The sequence below is a fragment of the Gorilla gorilla genome, chromosome 2, assembly GCF_029281585.2.
Source record: "Gorilla gorilla gorilla isolate KB3781 chromosome 2, NHGRI_mGorGor1-v2.1_pri, whole genome shotgun sequence".
Taxonomy (NCBI): domain Eukaryota; kingdom Metazoa; phylum Chordata; class Mammalia; order Primates; family Hominidae; genus Gorilla; species Gorilla gorilla.
This window is the reverse complement of record NC_086017.1, coordinates 56,921,561-56,943,326: the sequence shown is the minus strand read 5'-3', so window position 1 is coordinate 56,943,326 and position 21,766 is coordinate 56,921,561. Positions and strand designations below refer to the sequence as shown.

General features: G+C 39.6%; 1 protein-coding gene across 4 annotated transcripts in view; it reads left to right on the top strand.

The window, feature by feature from the left end:
- SETD2 (SET domain containing 2, histone lysine methyltransferase) overlaps positions 1 to 21,766 on the top strand; it is a 149,402-nt gene that overhangs the window by 97,515 nt on the left and 30,121 nt on the right. For 3 of the 4 annotated variants that reach the window (XR_008678320.2, XM_019023373.4, XM_004034041.5), the window contains 3 exons: positions 1,383 to 1,431; positions 6,176 to 6,359; positions 11,048 to 11,717. Coding sequence is in view for 2 of the 4 variants with exons in the window: in XM_019023373.4 (XP_018878918.3) it covers positions 1,383 to 1,431; positions 6,176 to 6,359; positions 11,048 to 11,717 (903 nt within the window). In the remaining 2 variants the exon portion in view is untranslated. Of the gene's footprint in view, positions 1 to 1,382; positions 1,432 to 6,175; positions 6,360 to 11,047; positions 11,718 to 21,766 lie in introns of those variants that run through there. The other variant, XR_008678321.2, reaches the window with a different exon arrangement.

Genomic DNA, 21,766 nt, shown 5'->3' with positions numbered 1-21,766 from the left:
AAAAAAAAAAAAGATAGTGTATTTGAAATGTTCAGCATGATATCTGGCACACAGTATAAGTGCACAATTAATTATAATCATCTTTATTAGATAATTTGTCAGCATGCATATAGTATTGGAGGTTTAAAAAATTGTTTCATTTATATAGATTTCCCTGGATCTGTGCAGTCCATATTGATCATTTTTAATGGCAACTGAATATTACATCATGACCTTTCCTCAGTTGTGTGACATGTGGCTTATTATTTTTCACAAATATTGTTAGAAGCAACAATTGTGGAGAGGAGGCCACAGGTGTGGTTAATATTATGAGATTCCTCTGAAGGGAGGATATCACCTTATGTACTATTGAGAGTGTGTAGGCTTGTTACTGGCCCACTTAAGATGACTGGATAAGAAAGTATTGTGCCCAATAGTTACTCGATGGACGGTGGAATAGTGAGGAGCTGTTAAAGAACAAAATAGGTTCTAGGCCTTAGATAACACAAGAAAAGGTACTTAAAAGCCTTTAAAACAGTTCACATTTCTCAGGATCAATTTTGGTACAGTGATCAAGAGGAGCAGTGATCTAATGCTTATCCTTTATATTTTTTATTTTTTATAACAATCACAATGTGAAAGTAGATATTACATTGGCCATTAGTCATGTTGGTTTTGCATTTATAGAAAAATACACTGTATAGTAGGAATTGTCTTTACACATACAATTTTTCTGAAGTGTTTTTGTAGAACTGGGTAGTTATTAACCTTTTCTTTCTCTAAGTAGAGATGGCAAGTGCACATTAGAATTATGAATACTTGGCCAGGCATGGTGGCTCACGCCTGTAATCCCAGCACTTTGGGAGGCTGAGTAGATTGCTTGAGCCCAGGGGTTTGAGACCAGCCTGGGCAATGTGATAAAACCCCATCTCTACAAAAATAGAAAAAATTAGCGGGGCATGGTGGCATCCACCTGTGGTCCCAGCTGCTTGGGAGGCTGAGGCAGAAGGATTGCTTGTGCCTGGGAGGCAGAGGTTGCAGTGAGCCGAGATCATGCCACTGCCCTTCAGCCTGGGTGACAGAGCAAGACCTTGTCTCAAAAAAAAAAAAAAAAGATGCTCAGGAAGCGTATCCTTGCCCAGTCATTTAGTATGCTACTTTGCTAGTGAGATCGTACAAGTTTGATAGATGTAAATATATATATTTCTGCTATATATTTTTTACTTGTTTTTAAGGGGCCAGGATATATTCTTATTTAAAGCCCAGATATAAGTCAAATTTTAGAGAATAAGTACCAGCTTGTTCCTTTCCATTTCTTTATTGTCATGTGAAAACAATCAGTTTCAAAGCAATCACCATTTCCACCCTCACTAATAACCCTCCCTCTGGTTTATTTTTTGCAGGAGGTTTATCGAATTCCAAAGAAAAGTCAAACTGAAAAGGAGAACACAAGTAGGTATTCAGAGATACTCTGTGTTGATGGCTTTACAAATATTCTTTTGTTATGTGCAGAGGTAACTGATAAGAACTTAAGTGTTTTTGTTTTTGAAACTAGAGAATATATAACTAGGTAAATGAAATATTTGGTGTAAAAGTTTGGAAACTTGTGCTTTTATTCTTAATGACATTTTGCCAAAGGAAATGTCTCTTACACTGTTTTGTTGTCACTTTCCTTGAACTCAATCTTTACTAGCTTTTTTTCTATTCGTTTGTCCTCTATAGCAGACATTCTTTATTTTTTTTATTTAGTCTTTTTTTCTTTTATTATTGTGATTTTGATTTTTTTTTTCCTTCGCACCGGATAGAGCAGACATTCTTAAACCTATACTTCTAGATGTCTTTGGGAGGGTCTTTACCTCAAGATACTTATATGCAGCTGGGCAGGGTGGCTCACACCTGTAATCCTAGCACTTTGGGAAGTTGAAGCAGGTGGATTGCTTGAGCCCAAGAGTTTGAGACCAGCCTGGGCAACATGGTGAAACCCTGTCTCTACAAAAAATACAAAAATATTAGATAAGTGTGCTGGTGTGTGCCTGTAATCCTAATTACCAGGAGGCTGAGGTAGGAGGATCACCTGAGCCTAGGAGATTGAGGCTGCAGTGAGCCATGATCGTGCCACTGTACTCCAGCCTGAGCAACAAAGTGAGGCCCTGTCTCTAAAAGGAAAAAAGATGTTTACATGTAAAATTCTGTATGTACACAGTTGACCCTTGAACAACATAGGGGATACAGATACCCTGTGCGTCGAAATTCCACATAACTTTTGACTCCCCATATTATGTATGTTATGTGTATTATGTAACTGTATTCTTAAAGTAAGCTAGATAAAAATGTTATTAAGAAAATCATAAGAGAAAATATATTTACTCTTCATTAAGTGGAAATAGATCATCATAGAGGTCTTCATCCTTATCTTCACCTCGAGCAGACTGACGAGGAAGAAGAGGGATTAGTCTTGCTGTCTTGGGTGGCACAGTTAGAAGAAAATCCACATATAAGTGGACTTTCATCCAGTTCAAACTCATGTTGTTCAAGGGTTGACTGTATTTACTTTTCTGAGGCAAGTTCAAAACTTTGATCAGATTCTCAGTCACCCCTGAAAAGGTTAGAATCATTGTTTCAGAATGGATAGCAGGGAGGCCATGGGAACCTGGTTTCTGGACTTTACCACTTAGTTACATTTCCAACAAACTTATTTATTGATTTATTTTTTAGAGACAGTGTCTTATTCTGTCATGCAGGCTGAAGCACAGTGACACCATCATAGCTCTCACTGCAGCCTTGAACTCCTGGGCCCAGGCAATCCTCTTGCCTCAGCCTCTTGAGTAGCTGAGACTATAGGTGTGTGCCACCATGCCTGGTTATTTATTTATTTATTTATTTATTTATTTATTTATTTATTGTAGAGGCAGAGTCTTGCTATGTTACCCAGGCTAGGCTTGAACTCTTGTCCTTAAGTGCTCCTGTTTCCACCTCCCAAAGTGCTGGGATCACAGATGTAAGCCACTATGCCCAGCCTTAAGAATTTCCTTCCTTTCTTCCAGCAAATTTACTTAGAGATTCAAGGAATAGGGTCACTTATGGTGGTTATTGGTTTCATGAGTACCTCCACCACTGACCCACTAAAAGTAGAATGAAGAAGCCAGTGTGATTTTTTTTTGTCTTTTTATTTTTGGTGTGCATAACTTTTTATATAATCTTAGTCTTATTGGTTAAAGACCTGTGAGATAACCTTTGCACCATTGTTTGTCTTTCAAATATTTTTAGTTCCACTCTCTGGTTTAGTCTCTTCATAGCCTCACATTCTACTTAGGGCTGCAAATAACTCTTCCTATAAAAAAGAAGGCAGGACTGGGCAATAGTGGTTGGCAAAACCAGTGGCACCACTATAGGGTTGATTATCAGAAGCTAGCTTTCTGGGATCACTGAGTTAAAACTATTAGTAGCAACACAAGCAAAGCTTAAATACCTATGAGCGTTTCTCCATAATATTTTGTAAATATCTAGTCTGGTGTGGCTAGATATTTGCAAATTATTGTGGAGAAATATTTTGCATCCATGAGATGCAGAGGATGATCTGTAATGAACAACTATATCTTTTCAGGGAGTAGCCTCTTTTCTGCCGACCTTAGTCTCTCTTTCACATGTAGAACCCTCCATCTCAGTCTCAGGTTTCTAAAATAAGAAAATGCTTATAATATATAATGCTTATAATTATTTTATATTTTTATATATTATTTTATATATTTTATATATATTTATATATATATAATATATATATAAGCCTGGTTTCCATTTCTTAATGTCAAACAATTAAAGCATAGAACCTTTAAAATTCGGAAGGATTGTGAAACACTTCAGGAAATATGTAGTCTAACTTTACCCTCATTTTTATAATATTAGGAAATCAGCCTGAATAAATGGAATGACTTGTCTGCCTCACATATTCTAAGGTGCAGAGTCAGAATATGAACTGTTGGTATGATTCCTTTTTTGTTTTATCAGGGTATAGTGAAGAAATAGTCACATTTTAAGGAAATTTATACTAGGTAAGAAACCTGGGTTTGCAGGAGGAAACAAGATAGACGTGGGTAGATCCAGATGCAGCTGGATAATGGTACCTCATAAAAGGATGTAGTGCTAATACCTTGTGAACTGGAGCAGTTAATTTAATTACACTGCATTTTCTACCAGGATGTGGTAGAAATGAGTTCTGTTAGCTTCTCGTTGACAAATGCTCATACCTGGCTGTAGTTTAGTAACCATGTTGCAAATACTTGGGGTTTTGGGCCACCTAAAAGAACTGCGAGAAATGCTTATGAAACCTAACTCGGTTGCTGAGGGAGTAAAACAACCCATAGCACATTTTTATGAGATGAGAAAAAGAAAAAGCAGTAAATGTTTATTGAGACTCTTCCTTGTCCTATGAGAGAAATTCTCAATAAGAGAGCAATACTAACATACACAAAGCAACAGCGTATTATGCCAGTCAATTGATACTGAAATGTTTAGTGGTGAGATTTAGTTGTTGTTGTTTTTTTTTTCCTCCCGAGATGGAGTCTAGCTCTGTCGCCCAGGCTGGAATGCAGTGGCGCGATCTCGGCTCACTGCGACTTCTGCCTCCCGGGTTCAAGCCATTCTCCTGCTTCAGCCTCCCAAATAGCTAGGATTATAGGCACCTGCCACCGTGCCCAGCTAATTTTTGTATTTTTAGTAGAGGAGAGTTTTTACTGTGTTGGCCAGGCTGGTCTCAAACTCCTAACCTCATAATCTGCCCGCCTTGGCCTCCCAAAGTGCTGGGATTACAAGCGTAAGCCACAGCGCCCGGCCGAGATTGACTTCTTAAGGAGATGAGAAACTAGGAGGTGTGATCAGTGAAAAGTAGTACTTAGGACAGCTTTGGAGAGCACTGGAATGGAATTGGGTAAGTGAAAACAGTGAGATTAAGAACGATTCTAGGTAAAGAGAGACACTGTAAATTAAGAAGGTTATTAATACCATCTTTGAATAGGAAGCTGGCATTCTGATTTTTTGGTTTGTTGGTTTGTTTTTTTAAGAGACAGGATCTTGCTCTGTTGCCCGGGCTGAAGTGCAGTGGTGTAAACAGAGCTCATTGCAGCCTAGAATGCCTGGGCTGAAGCAATCTTCCTGCCTCAGCCTCTTGCAAGTAGCTGGGACTACAGGTGTGTGCCACTATGCTCAGCCTGGTATTATGTTTTTTTAAGATGTAGCTCTCTGGCTTTGATGACTTCCAAAGTTGTCACCTGGGTTTGAGATATTTTCCTTTTATATTTACACCTTTGACTCTTGAACAACACAGGTTTGAACTGCACAAGTCCACACATACAGTGGATTTTTTTGTCAACCAAATCTACATAGAAAATATAGTATTCATAAGATATGAAACCAGCCTATAAGGAGGGGCAACTTTTTGTATATGTGGGTTCCGTGAGGTGGATTTTGGGACTTGAGTATGCACAGATTTTGGTATGGAGAGAAGGGGGTTCCTGGAACCAGTCCCCCATTTATACCGAGAGATAACTGTAGTTCATTAAAATGTTGCCTGATAAGCCACTTTTTTAATTTTAAGAGATGGGGTCTTGCTTCGTTTGCCCAGGCTGGACTGCAGTGGTGCAATCATAGCTCACTGCTGCCTTGAACTCCTGGGCTTAAGCAATCCTCCCAGCTCAGCCTCCAGCCTCCTAAATAGCTGGGACTACAGCCACCATGCGTACCTTTAAAAAAAAAAAAAAAATAGACTTTTCTCATTGAGGTTCTTATGCTTAGCACATCAGGCTGCTTTTCTATAGATTATAAATATGAAGAGTTACAGGGTAGTTGAAGGCTTTTACATTTTTGAACTGGCAAGTAAACTGCCTTGCTAAATGTAATGGGAATATCTTGCATGCATGTGCTCACAGAACTTATTATAGAAATGTTAACGGCTTAGACTGAGTCTTTGGAGGGAAAGAGGAGAAAAGGGCATTTGTGAAAGAGACTTTTAGTGAGTAGAGTGAACACAGACATAAGACCTTGTATCTCATTGAAATTCAGAACTGGGTAGATGACGGAGGAGTCCATAGATACATTTGTTGGATAGAAGTTTTATTATACAGTTGATACATTGTCATGATGGAGAAAAGTCCACCAAATAAACTTAAAAAAAAAAAACAAAAATACCACCCTTTTCCCTTAGCAACTGAACGAGGAAGAGATGCTGTTGGCTTGAGAGATCAAACACCTGCCCCGAAGACTCCTAATAGGTCAAGAGAGAGAGACCCAGACAAGCAAACTCAAAATAAAGAGAAAAGGAAACGAAGAAGCTCCCTCTCACCACCCTCTTCTGCCTATGAGCGGGGAACAAAAAGGCCAGATGACAGGTAAGTGGCCTGTGTGAGTTTTTTTGTTTTTGTTTTTGTTTTTGTTTTGAGCAAGTTAAAAAGTACCCAAGTCATATACTTCTGATTGTGAACATCAAGGGCTTTTGGAATTAGTATTTGCATTTTGATGAGTGAGTATACAACTTTACTGATAATCTTAAGACAGATTCTCTGTTGACAGTAGTAGTAGCTGTGAAGATTAATAGGTTTTGGTTCTTGAATGGCTCCTATTTGATAATATTTAAATGTCGTTTTGGGAGCCAAAGATTTGTTCTTTCGAGCGCAATAGGGGTTGGTGGGAGATAAGTCTTCAAAGATAATGGTTATTCTTTAAAAGCCAGAACTTTGTTTTCTTATGAGTTTTGTGCCATACTAATTAAAATGCTGATTTTTAATAAATCTAGTCAGAAGCTCTCTTGTTATGCTGGTAGAAAAACAAACCATATAATTGTTTACTGGAGGGTAGAAAACATTTATCCCAGACAAGTTCTTTTTAAATTAAATTTGCTTTTTAAAAAATAGAGATAAAGCATTTATATACTGCAGTTGGGAGAATTTTTTAGTTTTAAAGTATCTTGGTATGTAAGGTGATTTTTATTTGCATTCCCCTAATTACTAAATAGATTGAACATCTTGTCATGTATTTATTGTCCATTTCTTTCTTTGGCATGTAGTTACCCAGTTTTCTCAGCACCATTTATTGAAAATGTGCTGTCCTTTCCCTACTGTAAGGTGCTGTCCATGAAAAGGTGCTGTCGTTTCCCTACTGTAAGTTCTTGGTGCCTTTGTTGAAGTTGAGTTGGTTTATAAACGGGTGGATTTATATCTGCATTCTCTATTCTGTTCTATTGGTCTATGTGTCTGTTTTTATGCCAGTACCATGTTGTTTTGGTTACTGTAGCTTTGTATTGGCCATTCCTGTTTCCTGTTCTGTGAAGTATCTTTTTTTTTTGAGACAGAGCCTTGCTCTGTTGCCCAGGCTGGAGTGCAGCGGCATGATCTCGGCTCACTGCAAGCTCCGCCTCCCGGGTTCACGCCATTCTCCTGCCTCAGCCTCCTGAGTAGCTGGGACTACAGGTGCCCGCCACCATGCCCGGCGAATTTGTTGTATTTTTAGTAGAGACGGGGTTTCACCATTTTAGCCAGGATGGTCTCAATCTCCTGACCTCGTGATCTGCCTCAACCTCCCAAAGTGCTGGGATTACAGGCGTGAGCCACTGCACCTGGCTGTTCTGTGAAGTATCTTATATGTGTTGTTCATTCATTGAATTATTTGTCTTTTTTAGTTTTATGTGTCCTTTATATTCTAAATATAATTTTGTCTTGGTGATAATTGTTGCAAATATCTTCTCCCAGTTTACGGCTTGTATTTTGACACTTTTTGTACCTTTTGATACATGGAATTTATTAATTATGGTTTAGCTGAATGTGTCATATATGGTATGTTTTCTTTATGGTTTTTTTAATTGTGTTTTAAGAAATCCTCCCTTGAGGAGGTGATTTTTTTTGTATTTTAAGAGAATTAAATCCTTAATCCATTTGCAATTAATTTTTGTATATATTATAAGGGAGGGATTCAATTTTATTTAATACCCAATTGTCCCAGCACCATTTACTTGAAAACCCATCCTTTTCACTTGTCTGCAGTGGTGCCTCTCTCCCACAAATTTTCATATATGGGAAGATCTCTTTCTGGGGCTCATGATGACTGTAGCTTCTATTAGGTCTTGGTAGCAAATCACTACCCCCCTCTTGGTTTTCCTCTAGGAAATCTTGTCTTTTCTCAGACTTTTACTCTTCTTTAAAATCTGCTTCCTTAGAACCCTACCCACCAAAGAGATGATTCTGTAGCGACTTGACATTGATACAATTTTGAGTATGCCTATCTCTGTCTAATGAGGTCTATGTTGAGACAGGGTCTTACTCTGTTGCCCAAGCTGGAGTGCAGTGGCATGATCATGGCTCACTGCAGCCTTGCTTTACCTGCACCAGCTCAGGCAGTCCTCCCACTTCAGCGCCCATCCAGTAGATGGGACTACAAGGAAGTGCCACGATGCCCAGTTTTTTTGTTGGTTTTTTTGTAGAGACGGAGTTTCTCCATTTTGCCCAGGCTGGTCTTGAATTCCTGGGTCTCGAGGCTGGTGGATCACCTAAGGTCAGGAGTTCAAGACCAGCCTGGCCAACATGGTGAAACCCCGTCTCTATTAAAAATACAAAAAATTAGCCGGGCATGGTGGCTCATGCCTGTAATCCCAGCTACTTGAGAGGCTGAGGCATGAGAATCACTTGAACCCAGGAGGCAGAGGTTGCAGTGAGGTGAGAACACACCATGCACTCCAGCCTGGGTGACAGAGCAAGACTGTCTGAAAAAATAAATAAATAAAATGCATACAGTTTTGTAACCACCACCACAATCATGATACAGAGCACTTCCATCACCTTAAAAAATTCCCAGCCAGGCATGGTGGCTTGTGCCTGTAATCCCAGCACTTTGGGAGGCCGAGGCGGGTGGATCATGAGGTCAGGAGTTTGAGACCAGTCTGGCCAATATGGTGAAACCCCATCTCTACTAAAAATACAAAGATTACCCGGGTGTGGTGGCACATGCTTGTAGTCCCAGCTACTCGGGAGACTGAGGCAGGAGAATTGTTTGAACCCGGGAGGCAGAGGTTGCAGTGAGCTGAGATTATGCCACTGCACTCCAGCCTGGGTGACAGAGCAAGACTCCGTCTCAAAAAAAAAACCAAAAAATTTGCGGCCGAGCGCGGTGGCTCACGCCTATAATCCCAGCACTTTGGGAGGCTGAGGCGGGCGGATCACTTGAGGTCAGGAGTTTGAGACCAACCTGACCAACATGGTGAAACCTGTCTCTACTAAGAATACAAAAATTAGCCAGGCATGGTGATGCACCCCTGTAATCCCAGTTACTGGGGAGACTAAGGCAGGAGAAGCACTTGAACCTGGGAGGTGGAGGTTGCAGTGAGCCGATATCACACCATTGCGCACCAGTCTGGGTGACAAGAATGAGACAACCTCTCAAAAAAAAAAAAAAAAAAAAAAAAAAAAAAAAAAAAAAAAAAAGGCCAGGCGCAGTGGCTCACGCCTGTAATCCCAGCACTTTGGGAGGTCGAAGCGGGCGGATCACGAGGTCAAGAGGTCGAGACCAACCTGGCAAACACTGTGAAACCCTGTCTCTACTAAAAATACAACAACAACAACAACAACAAATTAGCCAGGCATGGTGGCGGGCACATATAGTCCCAGCCACTCTGGAGGCTGAGGCAGAAGAATGGCATGAACCCGGGGGGCGGAGCTTGCAGTGAACGGAGATCGCGCCACTGCACTCCAGCCTGGGCAACAGAGTGAGACTCCATCTCAAAAAAAAAAAAAAAAAAAAATTCCCCTGTGCCCCTTTGTAGTCAGTCCCTTCCACATCCCTAACTCCTGGCAACCACTGATCTGCTTTCTGACCCTCTGGTTTTGTCTTCTCCATAATGTCAAAAAAGTGATATATAGTATATAGCATTTGAATTTGCCTTCTTTCACTTGTCGTATTGCATTTTAGATTCATTCATCTATGTTATTTTGTGTCTCAGTAGGTTTTTTTTTAATTGCTGAGTAGCCCATTGTATTCATGTACCATAGTTTATAAATTCATCATTTCAGAGACATTTGGCTATTGTGAATGTTGCTGCTATGTACAAGTCTTATGTGAATATTCTCCCTCTTTGTTTTTTTTTTTTTTTTTGAGATGGTGTCTTGCCCTTTTGCCCAGGCTGGAGTGCAGTGGCGTAGTCTCAGCTCACACCCACCTCTGCCTCCTGGGTTCAAGCGATTCTCCTGCTTCAGCCTCCTGAGTAGCTGGGATTACAGGCACATGCCACCAGGCCCAGCTAATTTTTGTATTTTTAGTAGAGATGGGGTTTCACAATGTTGGCCAGGCTGGTCTTGAACTCCTGACCTCAGGTGATCTGCCTGCCTCATCATGCCTGGCCTCTCCCTCATTTTTGAAAGGAAGTTTTTTTGGGGAAATAGTTTCTCTCAGCATTCTGACTCTATTTATTCTTCAGTTTTCTGGCTTCCCTTAACTGGTTTTGTGAGACTTGGTCTAATTTTCATCCTTCTTTAATCGGGCTTTTCTCTTGGTCTGCTTTTAAGAGGTTCTCTTTGTATATGGCTTTCTACTGTATGTTTTTATGAGGATTTCTTTTTCTTTTCCCAGTTGGAATTCATTGGACTTTTGAATTTGAAGGTTATTTTTCAACTATTTCTCTTCATATCTAATCTCCTGCTTAACCATACTGTGGAATTTAGGGACAATAAATTGGATTGAGTGTTGGATTATTTCTTGGTTTATGACACTTATTTTGTTTTTTATTTTAATTTTAGAATTTATGATTATAGAAATGTCCCCAGCTGTAAAGAATAGGATGCTATATCTATCTTTAATCTTAAAATTCTAGAAACTAAGGATAGAGATGAAATTATTTTCATCTCTTTGTCAATTCCTTGGGATTCTGTTCTGTGTGCAAGACAAGCTGAGTAATTTTGAGTATAGTTTTAAACCAGTGCCAAATAGGGTTTGATGTGGTTAGTGGTTTAGTCATGAGTGACATAATACTTATTAGTGCTTTGATTATGTCTATGATTTAGGGAGCAACTTTTTGTGGTCCTTATTTTCTTTCTAGATATGATACACCAACTTCTAAAAAGAAAGTACGAATTAAAGACCGCAATAAACTTTCTACAGAGGAACGCCGGAAGTTGTTTGAGCAAGAGGTGGCCCAACGGGAGGCTCAGAAACAACAGCAACAGATGCAGAACCTGGGAATGACATCACCACTGCCCTATGACTCTCTTGGTTATAATGCCCCGCATCATCCCTTTGCTGGTTACCCACCAGGTTATCCCATGCAGGCCTATGTGGATCCCAGCAACCCTAATGCTGGCAAGGTGCTCCTGCCCACACCCAGCATGGACCCAGTGTGTTCTCCTGCTCCTTATGATCATGCTCAGCCCTTGGTGGGACATTCTACAGAACCCCTTTCTGCCCCTCCACCAGTACCAGTGGTGCCACATGTGGCAGCTCCTGTGGAAGTTTCCAGTTCCCAGTATGTGGCCCAGAGTGATGGTGTAGTACACCAAGACTCCAGTGTTGCTGTCTTGCCAGTGCCGGCCCCCGGCCCAGTTCAGGGACAGAATTATAGTGTTTGGGATTCAAACCAACAGTCTGTCAGTGTACAGCAGCAGTACTCTCCTGCACAGTCTCAAGCAACCATATATTATCAAGGACAGACATGTCCAACAGTCTATGGTGTGACATCACCTTATTCACAGACAACTCCACCAATTGTACAGGTAACTAATTCTGAAACTTCTCTTTTCTGCTTTATGGTCTGTTCATGGGATGTTAGTTAAATCTGGTATAGGGGAGGAAGTCTTACCATGGACTACTTGTATATATTGATCAACTTTATATGTATTGGTTATCTATTGTGTGAAATATTGCCAGAACTTGTCAGCTTAAGACAATAAGTAACTCAGAAGCAGTTTAGCAGGGTGGATCTGGCTCAGGGTTTTCCATGAAATTACAGTCAAGCTGTTGGCCATGGCTGCAGTCATCTGAAGGCTGAACTAGATATAGAGATTCACTTTCCAACCTACTCACATTGTTGTTAGCAGGCCTCCATTTCTCCCAAGGGAGAACACTTCATCATGGTAATATTTTTGTGTTTTCTAAAAATCATGGTCAGGCCAGTCGTGATAGCTCACACCTGTAATCCCAGCACTTTGGGAGGCCGAGGTGGACGGATCACGTGAAGTCAGGAGTTTGAGATCAGCTGGGCCAACATGGTGAAACCCCATCTCTACTAAAAAATAAAAAAAATTAGCCGGCCATGGTGGCTCATGCCTGTAATCCCAGCTACTTGGTAGGCTGAGGCAGGAGAATCGCTTGAACCCAGGAGGCAGAGGTTACAGTGAGCTGAGATAGCGTCACTGTACCCCAGCCTGGACAACAGGGCAAGATGCCATCTCAAAATAAATAAATAAATAAATAAATAAATAAATAAATAAATAAATAAAATCATGTTTTCTTTTTTTTTTTTTTTAGATTATACAAGGCAGAATTTTTTTTTTTTTTTTTTTTGGGGGGGGGGACGGAGTCTCGCTCTGTCCCCCAGGCTGGAGTGCAGTGGCGCGATCTCGGTTCACTGCAAGCTCCGCCTCCCGGGTTCATGCCATTCTCCTGCCTCAGGCTCCTGAGTAGCTTGGACTACAGGCGCCCACCACCACGCCTGGCTAATTTTTTTGTATTTTTAGTAGAGACGGGGTTTCGCCGTGTTAGCCAGGATGGTCTCAATCTCCTGACCTCGTGATCCACCCACCTCGGCCTCCCAAAGTGCTGGTGGGATTACTGACGTGAGCCACCGTGCCTGGCCGGCAGAACTTTTTTTTATTTTTTATTTTATTTTAAGAGATTAGGTCTTGCTCTGCCACCCGGGCTGGAGTACAGTGATGCGATCATAGCTCACTACAGCCTTAAACTCCTGGGCTCAAGTGATCTTCCCACCTCCCAAATAGCTGGGACTACAGGTGTGCATCACTGTACCCTGCTAATTTTTTTAAGAGATGCGGTCTCACTGTGTTGCCCAGGCTGGTCTTGAACTCCTGGCCTCAAGCAGTTCTCCTGCCTTGGCCCTCCCAAAGTGTTGAGATTACAGACGTGAGCCACTGTGCCTGGCCAGCAGTACATTTAAAGCTTTGAAAAAAAAATGTTCAAAGCATTATCATCACCACATTTCTCTCTCTCCCAGCACTCCTCATTACCCCTTAAAAATGAATTATTGTGGATGTTGAAGACTCCCAACAATGTTTCCTGCACATAATACTTAGTATTAAACAGTAATTTTTACTTCTGTTCATATTTTCATAATGAAGCTGTATTAAAACATTTGTTAAAATGGCCATGACAAGGTATCCTATTTTAATTACTAAAACCCTAACTGTATTAACTACTTTCATTTTTTGTGATCCTTTAAAGCAAGTTTTATGTATTTTATATATTTGTCTTGACTTGAAGTTTTTTATCCCATGTTTTCCTACTTAAAATGATTTTTTTTTTAAGATAGTAAGTCAGACTTTATTTAAGAGGAGCCAGTGGGGATAAGTATGGTGACCACTGTGATGGGATCTTGGAGTAGGGGAAAGAGATTTGACTCAATTCCTTAAAATGATTTGTAACCACTTTTTCAAATTATTTACTATTATACTATATGTGTGTGTGTACATATACATATACATACATAAATGTTTTAATGGGTATAATACCCTATTTGCTTATATAGTCATCCATTTTACTGGGGGTAGTCATTTAAATGGAAAGTTATTTTTCATAATTATAAATAGCATTCCATTAAACATGCTTATAGTTTTTTTCTGCTTTTTGTTTGCTGTTTGGTTTAAAATGACTGTTGTTACAGAAGGCTAGTAAAAATGTGGGCATTATTGGTCATCAGGTGTGAATTGTTTGTGTGTGTGTGTAGGGAGAGAGTATGTTTCATTCTGCCTCCTACAGAATGTTTTGGGTTTTGGTTTTGGTTTTGTTTTACTGTCAGTTTGACTTGGGTATGAGCCATATTCTTTCTTGGACCAAGCCATTAGTTTTGAGTTTTTCCCTAAAAATATGTATCAGGGTTACAGTAAAAATGGTTTATGTCTATCCACATTCCTATTCCTGAAATAGGTCCCATCTTAGTACTAGAGCCTAAGCAACAGCAATGAAAGATATCCATTAAAGACTCCTCAGTAAAAAGCTCACTGGTCATATGATTTTTCTTATAAAATAAAATCCATTTATTCCTTCCCAATGAGAAAAAAAGATTCTCTTGGTTTTATTCATTAGCCCTAAGAGCCAAGCATCACAATTTACTTGCTTCTAGTCTTTCAGTCTGTCCCTATCAAGAAGTACTTACTGATTCCCTAATCTACTTTGTGTGTACTTAAGTAGTAGGTAAATGGGCTGTGGTGGTTCAACTATCCTTCTGTTCCCCACTGTGTGAGATTAGTTGATCAGATGATACTGGGCTTTGGGGGTATTGAGAAACATAGAATACATTGTTAGTATGTGTTTTGAGTCCTGGTTTATCATTTACTGTGCATCCTAGAAACAGGCATTAATATTCTTGAGTCTTTGTTTTCTCATCTATAAAATGAGCAGAATGCCTCAGGATGGTTTGATTTGCATTAAGATAAGGGATATTAATAATGATAGATTCAAAGCACCATATACCTTGATGGTTACTTACACAAATAGTTACCTTAATAGTATTCAGGGGAGATTATTGACATTAATGGGCTGTGAAATAACATCTGGTCATGTTCATCCATCTGTTGTCTAGCCCTAAAAATCTGACCTCTAGGAGCCTTGAAGTTTGTGTTGTTGAAGCCCAGTGTTAACCATACAGCATGGCTACTCAGAGTTTGCAAGCTGTGATAACCTTGGCGGTGAAGTAATATGTAACATGATATAATATACATTTATGTCGGTGTATCTACATATTCAGTATCTTTAATATTTGGAGCAAATGTGTTATCAGAGGTGACTGATTTTTTTACACAACTGCATACTAAACATAAAAGCTCAATTTTAACAGAGGTCACGTAATTTGTAGTGGTCTTGTGACACTAATAAGTGACTTACTCTCACAAAGTTATACAAAATTACATCTCCAGAGTTTGAGTGCTTAGACTATAATTTTTCATTTTAGGTTGGTGCAAAAGTAGTCATGGCTTTTGCTGTTAAAAATGGCGAAAACTACTTTTGCACTGACATAGTATAAAGTGAAGTGATCCAGATATAAAGTAATAATGATTTTTTATTATTCTAGAGGTGGTAACAGAAAAATTGTATTTTTCTCTCTATAACCTATTGGACCTTCTCACATTTCTTCTGTAATTCCCATTAGAAATCACATTTTAGGCCGGGCATGGTGGCTCACTCCTGTAATCCCAGCACTTTTGGAGGCCAAGGTGGGCAGATCACCTGAAGTCAGGAGTTCGAGACCAGTCTGGCCAACATGGTGAAACCCATCTCTACAAAAATACAAAAATTAGCTGGGCATGATGGTGGGTGCCTGTAATCCCAGCCACTGGGGAGGCTGAGGCAGGAGAATCATTTGAACCCAGGAGGCGGAGGTTGCAGTGAGCCAAGATTGCGCCATTGCACTCTAGCCTGGGAGACAGAGTGAGACTCTGTCTCAAAAAAAAAAAGTCACAGTTTAAAGATACTTCTAGCGGGTACATATTTGAGAAACTAGCATTCGTGTAACAATTTTTTTTGTTTTTGGAGACAGAGTCTGGCTCTATCACCCAGGCTAGAGTGCAGTGGTGCAATCTCGACTCATTGCAACCTCTGCCTCCCAGGTTCGAGATTCTCCTGCCTCAGCCTCACTAGTAGCTGGGATTACAGGTGTGCACCACCATTCCTAGCTAATTTTTTGTATTTTTAGTAAAGACAGGGTTTCGCCATGTTGGTCAGGCTGGTCTCGAACTCCTGACCTCAGGTGATCCACCTGCCTCGGCCTCCCAAAGTGCTGGGATTACAGGCTTGAACCACCATGCCTGGCCACATTTGTGTAATTTTAAGTCATTTGAATGAGCGGGCTCTTTAAATGTGATACAGGTTTTTCAGCCGGGCGTGGTGGCTCACATCTGTAATCCCAGCACTTTGAGAGGCTGAAGCAGGAAGATCACTTGAACCCAGGAGTTTGAAACCAGCTTGGGCAACATAGTGAGACCCTGTTTCTACAAAAAGTAAACAAAATTAGCCGAGTGTGGTGGCACATGCCTGTGGTCCCAGCTATTTGGGAGAGCTGAGGTGGGAAGATTGCTTAAATCCAGGAGGTTGAGGCTGCAGTAAGCCGAGATTGTGCCACTGCACTCCAGCCTGGGTACAAAAAAACGAACATTCATGTTTTTCTGTGATACAGAAAAAAACAAAAATCTCATATAGGTTTTTCCTTAGCAAATAGAAAAGTCACATGATATATGTACATGTGTCACAAACGTGTATATCTTCTGCATTATTCCAGTCAAACTGGTTTATAGAAACCAAATTAATACTGTTAAAAGTCTAGAAGTCTAGGCTTTTAAGATAAGTAGATACTGCTGTTGTTATCTCCCAGCCAACATTTGGAAGTGTTCTTCTAAACCACAGCTTTATTCCATATGAATCAAATACTAGTGTCTGCATAATGAGCCTTACTTAAACATCCGATCCTGTCAGAAAAATTCTTCATGAACATATTGTCACTGATGGCCAAAGAAATTTTGTCTTGCAAAATATTAGCAGTTTTCTATTGTACATTTGGATGATTGACTTCCTGGTCACTCTAGAAATAACATGTTTTACCCTGGTGATTTTTTTTTTCAAAATTAGAATTTGAACTAGCTTTTGTATTGTTTTATAAAATCAATATCAGAATATTAAATGTTCACACTCAAAATATGTTAGGTCATTATGAAACCCATTCTATTCCAAATAAGTGAAGATACCAGTAGTAGGAAATGAAGTCAAAGAAGTTACAATAGGGTCTTAGGGGGAGCTTTAAGAGGATTTTTGGTTGTTAGACTGAGTAATGTGGAAATCCACTGGAGCAGTTAGAATTGAATAGCATGATCTGACATATTTTGAGAGGATCACTGGCTGCTCTGGGTAAAAGAGATTGCAGGAGTCAAGGGCAAAAGTAGGAGACTGGCCAGGCATGGTGGCTCATGCCTGTAATCTAAGCACTTTGGGAGGCTGAGGTGGGAGGATCGCTTGAGCCTAGTAGTTTGAGATCAGCTTGGTTAACATGGCGAAACCTCATCTTTACAAAAAATACAAAAATTAGTTGGGTGTGGTGGCATGCTCCTGTAGTCCCAGCTACTCGGGAGGCTGAGGCAGGAGGATCATCTGAGCCCAGGAGGTCAAGGCTGCTGTGAGCCTTGATGGCACCACTGCGTTCCAGCCTGGGTAACAGAGTGAGACCTTGTCTCAGAAAAAAAAAAAAAAAAATGTAGGGAGACAAATAATGGTCATGGCAAGAGAATATGGTCACTTGCACATGGTATGAGTAGAGGGATAAGAAAACAGGCCAGGTGCGGTGGCTCACATCTATAATCCTAGCACTTTGGGAAGCCGAGGTGTGGGGATCACTTGAGGTCAGGAGTTCAAGACCAGCCTGGCCAACGTGGTGAAACCTCGGCTCTACTAAAAATACAAAAAAATTAGCTGGGCTTGGTGGCGCACGCCTATAATCCCAGCTACTCAGGAGACTGAGGCAGGAGAATTGGTTGAACCCAGGCAGCAGAGGTTGCAGTGAGCTGAGATTGCGCCACTGCACTTCCGCCTGGGTGACAGAGTGAGACTCTGTCTCAAAAAAAAAAAAGAGAGGAAATGTGTACAGGTTGAGTATCCCTTATCTGTAATGCTTGGGACCTGAAGTGTTTTGTATTTCGGATTTTTTTCAGATTTGGGAATATTTACATTATATATACTTAGTGGTTGAGCATCCCTAAGTCAAAATCCAAAATATTCCAGCGAATATTTCCTTTGAGTACCATGTGGACGCTCAAAAAGTTTCATATTTTATAGCATTTGGGATTTCTGATTAGGGAAATCAGAAATGTTTATGCTCAGCCTGTACATAAATACAATCATGTGCCATGCAATGGCGTTTTGGTCAACAACAGATGGCATTTATGACAGTGATCTTCGTAAGATTATTATGGAGGTGAAAAATTCTTCTGGCCTTCTGACATCTTGATGATCCTGACTCCGTGTAAGCCTAGGCTAGTGTGTGTGTTTATATCTTAGTTTTTGTTTTTTTATGTTGATACATAATCGGTGTACATATTTTCAGGTACATGTGATAATTTAATATATTCATATAATTTGTAAAAATCAGTGTATTGAGATATCCATCACCATAAATATTTGTCTTTTCTTTATGCTAGAAACATTCAATTATTCTCTTCTAGCTATTTTGAAATATACAATAAGATTATTCTAAAGTATAGATACCTTAGTGATCTATGAAATACTTGGTCATGTTTCCTCTATCAAAATGTATGTTTTTCCCATATATATATATGTTTATATATATAAGAAACATAAATTTATATATATAAGAAAAACATATAAATATATGTAAAAATATATAAACTTATAGAATAAGTTTATATATAATATATAATGTAAACTCAATAAGTTTATATATATAATATATAATATAAACTCACAGAATAAGTTTATATATATAATATATAATATATAATATAAACTCACAGAATAAGTTTATATATAATACATAATATAAACTCATAGAATAAGTTTATATATATAATATATAATATAAACTCATAGAATAAGTTTATATATTTAATATATAATATAAACTCATAGAATAAGTTTATATATAGGCTGGGCGCAGTGGCTCACACCTGTAATCCCAGCACTTTGGGAGGCTGAGGCGGGCGGATCACAAGGTCAGGAGATCAAGGCCATCCTGGCTAACAAGGTGAAACCCCGTCTCTACTAAAAATACAAAAAATTAGCCAGGTGTGGTGGTGGGCACCTGTAGTCCCAGCTACTCAGGAGGCTGAGGCAGGAGAATGGCATGAACCTGGGAGGCGGAGCTTGCAGTGAGCCGAGGTCGCGCCACTGCACTCCAGCCTGGGCGACAGAGCCAGACTCTGTCTCAAAAAAAAAAAAAAAAGAATAAGTTTATATATATAAGAATACATATATATATATTTAGAAAACTTATTCTATAAAAACTTATAGAATAAGAATAAGGATATAAAAAACAATTTGGCCCAGTGTGTTGTCTCACATCTGTAATCCCAACAATCTGGGAGGCCAAGGCAGGAGAATCACTCAAACACAAGAGTTAAGACTAGCCTAGACAACATAGCGAAACCCTGTCTCTACAAATTTGTTTTTAATTAGCTGGGCGTGGTGGCACATACTCGGGAGGCTGAGATGGGAGGATTGCTTCAGTCCAGGAGTTCAAGGCTACAGTAAGCTATGATCACACTACTGCATTCCAGCCTGGGTGACAGAATGAGACTCTTTTTTAAAAAAAATATAGGCCAGGCACGGTGGCTCACACCTGTAATCCCAGCACTTTGGGAGGCCGAGGTGGGCAGATCACAAGGTCAGGAGATGGAGACCATCCTGGCCAACATGGTGAAACCCCGTCTCTGCTAAAATAAAAAAAATTAGCCGGGCGTGGTGGCACGCACCTGTAGTCCCAGGTACTCTGGAGGCTGAGGCAGGAGAATCGCTTGAACCCGGGAGGTGGAGGTTGCAGTGAGCCCAGATCGCACCACTGCTCTCCACCCTGGCGAGGAGGAGGGAGGAGGGTTGTTTATACAGCTGTAGAACGTGTTTGTATTTTAAGATAAGTGTTATAAAAGAGTTAAAAAGTTGAAAAAAATTTGTTTATAAAGTAAAAAAAGTTATAGTAAGTTACAGTTAATTTATTAAAAAAAAGTTTTATAAATAAACTTAGTGTAGCCCAAGTGTTTATAGTCTACAGTAGTGTACAGTAATGTCCTAGGCCTTCATATTCACTCACTCACCACTCACTTACTCAGAGCAACTTCCAGTCCTGCAAGCTTTGTTTATAGTTAGTTCCCTATACAGGTGTACCATTTAAATTTTGTTTTTTTGAGACGGCATCTCGCTCTGTTGCCCAGGCTGGAGTGCAGTGGTGCCATCTCGGTTCACTGCAACCTCTACCTCCTGGGTTCAAGCGATTCTTCTGCCTCAGCCTCCTGAGTGGCTGGGACTACAGGTGCATGCCACCACGCCTGGCTAATTTTTTGTATTTTTAGTAGAGATGGGATTTCACCATGTTAGCCAGATGGTCTCGAACTCCTGACCTCGTGATCCGCCCACTTTGGCCTCCCAAAGTGCTGGGGTTACAGGTGTGAGCCACCGTGCCCGGCCTAAAAAATTTTTATACTGTGTTTTTACTGTAACTTTTCCATGTTTAGATACACAGATACTGTTATGTTATAGTTGCTTACAAGTCTTTATTACAGAAACATGCTGTACAGGTTTGTAGCCTAGGAACAACAGACTATACCATATAGCCTAGGTATCTAATAGATTTGTGAAGTACACTGTATGATGTGTAAGTACCTCATACACTTAGTAGGTTTGTGAAAGTACATTATATGATGTTACCACAACAATGAAATCTCCTAACAATGCATTTCTTAGAATGTACCCACCTTGTTAAGCAATACATGACTGTACATTTTCCTCTCAGGCTTTGTGATACTATTCTGATGATAATTCTGCCTTAACAATTAATGTTTTTCAGTCTGGTTTATTATCCAAGTAGATTAAGCCGATCCAGAATACCAAATTAAGTGTTCTTTTCCTTTTTCCTGTGTCCTGTCAGTAATTATTTGTTCAGAAACCTGCTAGGTAGCTGCATTGCCTATTCAGACTACTTGAGTTTTTACTGGTATCATTTGGAATTATATTTTGTATTTTGAGTACTTACCATTTAATGTTTCTGTAATCATTTTACCTGCTAGAATCTCAGTCCATAGGAGCAAAATCTCTCCTTAAGCACAGGATACATGTCTATTCAATTCCTTAACAGTCACCACCTCTTAGGACAGCAAGGCTATTTTTCAGTCTTCTTATCACCTCTTCTTCTTTAAGCAGATTTTCTATGCTTGAGAAATAATTACAGAGTAGGTTTAAGCCCTAGCATAGTACTTATTTCTTATGAAACTCCAGGCATGGGCAGTACCTGGTTTTGATGGTGGTCAGCACTAAATGAGATGATGTATGTTAAGGGGCTTCTTGCATCATAGAACACTGTATAAATTGGTGTGTTGTGAGAATTTCAGATGCATTGATTCTGCTGTCTTTCTGCCAAGGGGTTTTATCATAGAAGACTACAAAAAGCTAAAACAAAAGGTAGCTTAAAATTTGATCATCTTATTTACTATGATTCACACCCTTTGACCTTTTCTGATCCAAACAACCTGTTTGTTTTTACAAGTTGGTAGCAAAAGCCTTCCTGAAAAGAGTAGCGTGGCATTGTTTCTTGGATATCCCAGGAGCAGCACTTCATTGGTTTTTGCTTATAGAAACTGTCCACCTGTTTAGTTTTCAATGTCATTCCAATGTCATTGAAAGCTAAACAGTTGGAGAATTTCTATGACCAAAAAAAAAAAAAGGTTTTTATTTTCTTATGATAAAGTAAAATCAAAGTAAGTAAATGAATAGGGAATTAGTAAAAAAAGAAACCTTGGGGTTTGAAACAAAAAATTGTTTTGCACATTTATGTCCAAATATATAAACAAAAAATTTTAAAATGTTATGGGTATATCTTTAA